Below are 9,148 nucleotides of genomic sequence, written 5' to 3'. Positions count from 1 at the left end.
TGATCATTACTAAAAAGCCCATTAGATATTATCCTATTTTTTTGTGTGGAATAAAATGAAATGAGCAGCTTTTAAATATTCTAACATACACACATGTACATACACACACACTTACAAAAAACTAATTGATAAATTATTTATATACAGATACACATTCTTTACACTGGTCTCTACTTCTGTATTAAAGATTCCTTCCCTAGATCCTCCTCACAGGATTCTTGAACCACTATACTGCTACAGCACTTAAAGAGAACCTAAACATATTTCAAGTCTCTCTGTAAACAATATTTAAGGAAGCAGTGAAAAATTCACAAGGAATATATAAAAATGCTGTAACTGAAAATCAGTGCATCACATTCAACAACAAAAAAATTGCTTCTGGAATGTGACGTTACACTACTCCTTGCCTTTCAAATTTCATAATTTGAAACTAAATTTATTGTATTTTTCCACTTACCAACATACCATATAATTCATGACATTTGTAATATCATTGTTAACTTACATGTGCTACAAAGAAATGCAGTGGTACCTCTACCTAAGAACGCCTCTACTTAAGAACTTTTCCAGATAAGAACCGGGTATTCAAGATTTTTTTGCCTCTTAAGAACCATTTTCTACTCAAGAACCTGAGCCCGGAAAAAATTCCCAGGAAATTTGAGAGCGGCACGAAGGCCTGGCCAGTTTCCTGCCACTCTCCCTTTAATCTTGGCCATCTCGGGCTTTTCTGGGCTGCCAGAGGAGCTTTCAATGGCGCTTAAGGAGATTTTGACAGCTCAGAGTGAACAAAGCATTTTCCTTTCTCTGGGCGCTTGGAGAGGGAATAAACCACTTCGTTGTGGTGACTCCCTCACGCTTCCTCCCATATGCCCGGTGAGAGGTTGCCTGCCAGAGCATCTGGGCACGCAAAGGCAAAAGGGGGTGCTTTGCCCCGGGAGGATCAACTCGGCGTCAGCCAAACTGAGGAGTCACCACAGTGAAGGAAAGGCGCCAGCTACAAAGTGGGTGAGTGAGAGGAGAGGGGAGCCCTTCAGCATGGGTAGGAAGAGGAAGCAGGTAGCAGCAGCAGCCGCCACCTTTTGGTCAAAGGACCGGAAGGTTCCACCCTCTCGCCTGCCTGGATTTCTCTCTCTGGCGCAGCCTCACGCCAGGTGTATGGGAAGCGCGTGCTCCTCCTCACTGCCTTAAAGTTTTGGATTTTTTAAATTCCCCTCACCTAACCTTCTTCCTTTGGCAGCGACTGTCCTCCTGTTCTTCCTCCTCCTCCTCCTCCCACCCAAATTCCGAGCTTTTATTTCTTTCCTAATGGGTTTGCACACATTATTTGCTTTTACATTGATTCCCATGGGAAAAATTGCTTCTACTTACAAACTTTTCTACTTAAGAACCTGGTCATGGAACAAATTAAGTTCTTAAGTAGAGGTACCACTGTAGATTTAGCTTAAATTAATTTTTTTTAACATTACTTTGATCAAGCTATATTTCTTTAAACTGCATCCAATATAATAACAATCATATCCTAATTACTAAGAATTTAACCTTTGATTTTTTTTTGGCTCCCATATAACATTTTGTTTATCAATTCTCTAATGACAGTAGAATATATCATGCACAATGTCTCACATTACTTATGAAACAAAGTTGTATTAACAGCATATATTACATTTTTCTTCAATTTTTGCAGATCATATTTTATTTTGTAGTCTAATTTTAGAAATTATCATCATGCAATTAAGTGGTGTTTTGCGTTAGGCAGAGAAGTTTATTTCCTCTATGTTGGTTTTTCTGCCCAAGATATATAATTTCATATACGTTTTATTATGAGTAATTTAGTGTATCAGAAATAAATCAAACCTAACAACTGATAATAATTATCTTTACGTTTAGGTAAGAGTTTTGTGACGAACATCCTCAACTTCACAATTTATGGTAGACCCCAACAAAACTACATAATTCATTACAGTATTTAATGTACATTTTTCAATGCACATAATACTACAGCAAATCTATACAAAATTTCATTGCAGTAAATATAATACAATGATCTTAAGACCTGTTAAGCTTCAAAAAATTTAACTTCAAATGAAATTGTTCAAATTATGAAATAAATATTGAATCTTCAGCACAGCATGACTTCATTCTGTTTGTATTTTTAACAATTCATGCTTCATTGTGAAACTAAAATATAATTGTGTGAATATGTCTTTCTGAGTTATTCCTGTAGTAAGAACAGTTAAAATTCCCTTCTTCTTCCTCATTGTCAGGATTGGCAGTTTATTCTGTCCTTTTTAAAACTTCTGTTAATAAAACAGATGCAAAGAAGGTACCATTGGATTCACTGTTAGCTCTATTCATAACATGCTACTGTTCAAGTGAGGTCGATTCAAAAGAAACAAACTTCCAGGCACCACTCAGATCTGATATGCTCACAGATTGGAAGTGGGAATTAAACCAGCTGATAGCCAGTTCCAGAGGTTTGGTCATATTCTATTGTATATTGCCGTGTCCAGTCCACGATAACAGGACGAAATAAACCGCAGCATCTGAATTCAAAGAAGTCTATAATATTTCTTATACATCCATGGCTAAAAAGAGAAAGGGGGGGGGGGGGAGAGAAAGGTCTAGTACTTAATATTGCAATTAACAAATACAAAGTTACCCATAATAATAAGATGGATGATATCCACAGTAATTATTGTGCTGGTTGGTACTGACAATATTTGCTATTACTGAACTGCTACAGTTTACAGGCTATTAATTGAATACCAGATTCAAATAACAAATCTTACATACATCTGCCTTTTTTCAGCCTTGTAATGGGAACATGCTGCTAATCTGTTATTCCAGGTTTCAAAAGGGACTGGTACTATATCCAGGGAGTAATACATGTCATTTAGCATTAGTGATAGAAACCAAATTACAAAAATGACAGCAGCTGTGAGAAAGAAGCCCAGAATAGTTGTTAGTACTAAAAATGGAGTACTGTATGAAGACTGAGAAAATGAAAAGAGAATTAAGAAAAAATATCAAATGTTCTGTAATCTTTTCTAGCATTTTATTGGAAAAGAACACTTGAAAATCTGAGTAGATTCATAGGTGTTTTTATATTTTACAAGTAATATTTTTGGAATCAACCATCAGACTATTAATTTTTAATGGAATCAGATTACTGTTATTTGATTTTACTGTAGGTAAATTTTGAATTTCAAAGTGTTTGAGATAGATAAATGAGATAATAGAAGGTAGAGTGAACTGAAACTAGACAAAGTTTGAGGAATTCAAGGGAATATTAAAAAATAACACTATCACGGGTCATAAAGAAGTAATTTAAAACTGTTGTATGCCATATAAAGGCAGTTTAGTGTTACATGCTGGACCAGGACACGTGAAAACTTTCTTTCAGTCACAAATGAAGCATTCCTCTGTACGTACACTATGCTACAATGCAGCTAGACTGCTTGGAGAATGGATGGGCATATTCAGGAGACACTCCTGCTGTGATAGTGAATGAAACTTCTCAATGAATTATTCCTACCGTTCTATTACAACCCTGGTTGGATCCAAAATCTGTCATTATTAAGATTATAATTTGAAAAGATTTATTTTTTAAAAGTTGAAATTCAATCGCAAAGTGCTCGTCAATTTGAACGGAAGAATAGCTAGTAAAAATAGATACTTAATCAATGAGCTATTTTGTGACTACTCGGCTATTTTTCTTCAATGGTAAAAATTCCATACCTTCATCACATAAACCTGCTAAAATACTGATTTATTATATTTGACTGAAAAGTTAAAAAGATAATTAAACAATCTACACAAACTGACTAGTTAACTTTCAGTCATATCTAATCTGTTTCATCTTGAGTATCATGTAAACATTTAAATAAACATTAAACACATTGTACTTACTTAAATGGACTTTCAATAGATGTTGTTGTTACTTTAAAGTGCTTATATCGTCTGGCATTCATTCTTTCATTTGTAGTAATACCTAAACAAGAAATCTAGAAAAAAATTAAAATAGCCAATTAATATTTAGCAGTATTGAAATTATAGAAATATCAAGCAACGAAAACCAGAACCAATATTCATTTAAACATGGTTACATATGATAATGAAAATGTGCTATCCTTTCCAATTACCGTATATACTCGAGTATAAGCCGAGTTTTTTAGCCCCAAAAATGGGCTGAAAAACACAGCCTCGGCTTATATTCGGGTCATTGACAAAGTCACCACACGAGGGCGCCATTGCTTGAGCCAGAGCGAGGAGGCACCAGCTTTTGTCCCCTCTGGCACGCCGTAGTTCCTCTCCCTAACTCAAGCAAAGAAGGCAGCCATTTGCAATGGTGAGTCGGATTAAAAAGGCCCCCTGCTGCCAGATTCTCCTCCCCCTCCTTTGAAAGGATTTAAACTGTTTAAAAAATGGTATTTTGTGGTAGTTGCTGTCCTTGCTTGGATATGATCTAATAATGTGTTGTGAGGCAGAGCTAGACAGGAATTCTTTTTCTATCTGTCTATCTTTCTATCTATCTATTTTTCTATCTAACTATTTTTCTTTCTATCTATCTATCTATCTATCTATCTATCTATCTATCTATCTATCTATCTATCTATCTGTATCTATTTCTATCTATCTATCTATCTATCTATCTATCTATTTTTCTATCTGTCTGTCTGTCTGTCTATCTATCTTTCTATCTATATCTATCTATCTATTTTTCTATCTGTCTGTCTGTCTATCTATCTTTCTATCTATATCTATCTATCTATCTATTTCTATCTATCTATCTATCTATCTATCTATTTTTCTGTCTGTCTGTCTATCTATCTTTCTATCTATATCTATCTATCTATCTATCTATTTCTATCTATCTATCTATCTATCTATCTATTTTTCTGTCTGTCTGTCTGTCTATCTTTCTATCGATATCTATCTATCTATTTTTCTATCTGTCTGTCTGTCTATCTATCTTTCTATCTATATCTATCTATCTATCTATCTATCTATTTTTCTATCTGTCTGTCTGTCTATCTATCTTTCTATCTATATCTATCTATCTATCTATTTTTCTATCTGTCTGTCTGTCTATCTATCTTTCTATCTATATCTATCTATCTATCTATCTATTTCTATCTATCTATCTATCTATCTATTTTTCTGTCTGTCTGTCTATCTATCTTTCTATCTATATCTATCTATCTATCTATCTATCTATTTCTATCTATCTATCTATCTATCTATCTATCTATCTATCTATCTATCTATCTATCTATCTATCTATCTATTTGGTTTTCTATGCTGATAACCTCACAGCAGCTAATGCTGAAGCTCTTCTTTGGATACACTTATTTGTTTGTTTGTTTGTTTGTTTGTTTATTTATTTAATTGGATTTGTATGCAATCCCTCTCCAAGGACTCAGGGTGGCTCACAGCATATATAAAAACAGAACAATAATGTAAATCCAATTAATGATGAGAAGGAATCCAGTTTTGAAGGATTTTAACTCTTAGGTTTTAGCTTTGTTCCTGATCGAGCTACTTTTTTTACTTTTTAATTTATTGTTAATATTGTTAATTTGTTTACCCTCTTTTAAATTTACAGAGCTAGTTTACTGGTTTTCTTTAAAATAAATATTCTAAAACATGTCTCAATTAATGAAATTTTATTGTTTTCCATTTTTATAAGTTACCAGTAGCCACTGCATTTTCTAACCTCGGCTTATACTCGGGTCAATACGTTTTCCCAGTTTTTGTGGCAAAAATTGGTGCCTCGGCTTATACTCGGGTCGGCTTATACTCGAGTATATACGGTATATTTTAAAAGAATATGTTATCAAACATAAAGTATATTTTCACTATATTGTAGGTACCATATTAGCTATTCTGAATCAAGTTACCGTATTTTTCGGTATGTATGCCGCACCTTTTTACCTCAAAAAAAGTGCGTCAAAAACTGGGTGCGTCTTATACACAGAATGTTGTATGGCGGGGGGGAGGTTGGGCAATGGTCAGCAGTGACGGCATCAGCCTTCCTGTAGTCCTGTGGCAGCAACTTTTCATGCAGTTTGGTGGCTGGCTGCTACCACGGCCGCTAAAACACGAGAAAGCTGCGGAGAAAGAGCTGATGCTGCGGCCATTCCTGCTCAAAGCCTGTGAGGAGTTACTGCCACTGCTGACTACACCACCACCAGACTACAGGAAAGCTTCTGTCGCTGCTGCTGACAATTGTCACTACAGCTGCTGAGAAGCCGCTGCCGCCAGACTATGGGAAAGTTGCTGCCACTGCTGACTGCAACTGCCACCGCTGCTGGCCACCGCTGGATGAAGCTGAGGAGCTGCCACCGCCTCTGCTGTCTGAAGCAAGCCGCCTGACAGGTTTGAAGACCAACTTCCAAGTTTGACAGCAAGCTGACTGACAGGTTTGAAGACCAACTTCCAAGTTTGAAGACCCCTGAGTTAGGGGTGCAAGGGTCTTCAAACCTGGCAAGTTTGAAGATCTTTGTTTAAGTTTAATGCTTGTGGACTTCAACTCCCATTCCTAAAATAGCATGATTGGTGGAGGAATTCTGGGAGTTGAAGTCCACAAGTCTTGAAGCTATCAAATTTGAAGACCTCTAAGTTAGGATTAGGAGTAAAAGGGTCTTCAAACCTGGCAGGTTTAAGGCTTGTGGACCTCAACTCCCATTTCTGAGCTAGCATGACTGGTGGAGGAAGTCTGGGAGTTAAAGTCCACAAGTCCTGCAGCTGTGAAGTTTGTAAAAAGTGTACATGGTTTTAAAAAATGTCCATGGTTGTAAAGGTATTCTGCTACACTGGTATTTTATTCCTCCTCTAAAATCTTAAGTGCGTCTTATACACTGAAAAATATGGTAAACACCGAGCCAACATCTGAGTCAATATTTTCCTTTGTAAAAGAGATCAGTAATAAGACATAAGATTGAACAAAGGACATTCAAAACCTAGTATGAATCCAATCCACTGAACCAGTGACTCATGGAACAACCATGACTCCTTTCAGGAACAGGCAGTCTTTTACAGGCAGTTACTATACAGTGATCTCTCGATTAGCGCGGGGGTTACGTTCCAAGACCTCCCGCGCTAATCGATTTCCGCGTTATAGTGGTGCGGAAGTAAAAAACACCATCTACGCATGCGCGCCATTTTTTTCATGGCCGCACATGCGCAGATGGTGGAGTTTGCATGTGGGCGGCGGGGAAGACCAAGGGAAGGTTCCTTCAGCCGCCCAACAGCTGATCTGCTCCGCAGCGCGGAAGCAGCGAGGAGCCGAAGATGGGGTAAAGGCAAAGGGGAAACCCCATCTTCGGCTCCTCGCTGCTGCCGCGCTGCGGAGCGGATCAGGTGTTGGGCGGCTGAAGGAACCTTCCCTTGGTCTTCCCGCCGCCCAGGCAAAGGGGAAACCCCAAGATCGCTTGCCGCTTGCCGTATTGCAGCTTGGAGCCTTGCTTCGCCTCCTTCGCTGCAATACGGCAAGCGGCAAGCGATCTTGGGGTTTCCCCTTTGCCTGGGCGGCGCTGGGGCCATGCGGAGCCGCTCATCTAGGGGGGCGTGGACCGGCAAGGTGCCCTCCGCTCTCTCTCTTTCTCTCCCTGTTACCGGTGTGGTATAAGAGAGAGAAAGAGAGAGAAAGGAGGGCGACTTGCCAGTCCACGCCCCCCTGGATGAACAGCCTCGCATGGCCCCAGCGCCGGGCTCCGCTGTTGCCTCCGCCCCCATTCGGCTCTGCAGCTGAGAGGCAGTAGCTACGTTCACTCCTTTGTCCTCCCCAGCACCTAGTGTCCGGCCCCACGCCACCTCCAGCTCCCGGTAACACACCCGACCTCTACTTGCAGGAACGGGTGGTGGGGCGGCGCAAAGGGGCAAATGTTTCTGTGCAAGGTGGTCGCACAAGCAGCTTAGAAGGAACAAAAACGGCATGGCCACCTCGCCGCTGACACAGCCTTTCCCGGCAGAGCCCTCCCCAACAGCTCCCGCCGCCAGCGCAAAAAAGAAAAGAAAAAAAATCCCCAAAAGAGGCAGGCACAAAGCGGGGGCACAAGGGGAGCTGCCCGGCAGAGGTTGCTTTTTTTCTTCTCGTGGGCAAGTGGAGGGGGGGAGAGAGAAGGGAGGAAGAGAGTGTGAGAGAGGAAGAAAGAGAGAGAGAAATGATAGAAAAAAGGGGAGAAAAAAAGAGAAATGAGAAAATGATTGAAGCATAGTGACAGGAAAGAAAGAGAAAGAGACAGAGAAGTGACTCTTGGTGATGACGTATGACGTCATCGGGTGGGAAAAACCGTGGTATAGCAAAAAAACCGTGGAGTATTTTTTAATTAATATTTTGTGAAAAACCGTGTTGTAGCGTTTCGCACTAATCGAGACCGTGCTAATCGAGGGATCACTGTACTCACATATTTCCGAAAACATTGAATTGTAATGGAACTTAAAACAGGGGTTGTGATAACATTTATTTAGCATTAAATTATTCCCTTTTCATTAAAAAAGTTCTCTTCATCTAGCTGTATTTTGCTTTTTACTAAATGTAAATAGTAGTTAACAAGAAGATATGTACATTTTCTGAATAAATTAAAATAGTAATTAAAACTAAATTCTACAAACAAAACCCTCAGGATTTTTTTTAAAAAAAACATTCAGCTGAACTTTCAAGGATCAGCAATATTAACAAACACACACACACATACAAAAAACAACAACCCAAAACACTGAAATCAACTACTAAAATATTACTCAGACAGAGCTTGACCAAATTAATGACTCTTACTAAAAGGAATACTTCCAAGAGCAGATTCCAGACCTGTGTTTTAGGATCCTTGTTTCAATTTGTTTGTTTTATTAATTAAATTTATAGACCACCCAATTCCTTCTGAACTCTGGGCAGCATACAACAATATAAAAGCAATCTAAAAACAATTAAAAATGCATAAATTAAAATCATTCACATCCTTTTGGTCAGATCTAGATGTTATCATATTGCTCAACGACCCCAGGCCTGTTGGCAAAGCTAGGGTTTCACGACCTACCAGAAGGCCAGTAGGGTGGGGGCAGTCTGGACTTCTAGGGGTAGTTGGTTCCAGAAAGCTGGCACCGCCACAGAGAATGCCATGTAGCTCCGCCAACCAACACTGCCTAG

General features: G+C 38.9%; 1 protein-coding gene across 1 annotated transcript in view; it reads right to left on the bottom strand.

The window, feature by feature from the left end:
- Positions 1-1,675: 1,675 nt before the first annotated feature.
- The window catches only part of ZDHHC17 (zinc finger DHHC-type palmitoyltransferase 17), a 61,514-nt gene continuing 54,041 nt past the window's right edge, over positions 1,676-9,148 (bottom strand). The window contains exons 16-17 of the mRNA XM_070755752.1: positions 3,910-4,004; positions 1,676-2,585 (exon numbers count right to left, since the gene is read on the bottom strand). Of these exons, the coding sequence (XP_070611853.1) occupies positions 2,447-2,585; positions 3,910-4,004 (234 nt within the window). The 3' untranslated portion in view covers positions 1,676-2,446. The remainder of the gene's footprint in view (positions 2,586-3,909; positions 4,005-9,148) is intronic.

The sequence above is a fragment of the Erythrolamprus reginae genome, chromosome 6, assembly GCF_031021105.1.
Source record: "Erythrolamprus reginae isolate rEryReg1 chromosome 6, rEryReg1.hap1, whole genome shotgun sequence".
In the NCBI taxonomy this organism is placed as follows: domain Eukaryota; kingdom Metazoa; phylum Chordata; class Lepidosauria; order Squamata; family Dipsadidae; genus Erythrolamprus; species Erythrolamprus reginae.
This window is presented reverse-complemented; position numbering and strand designations above follow the sequence as displayed.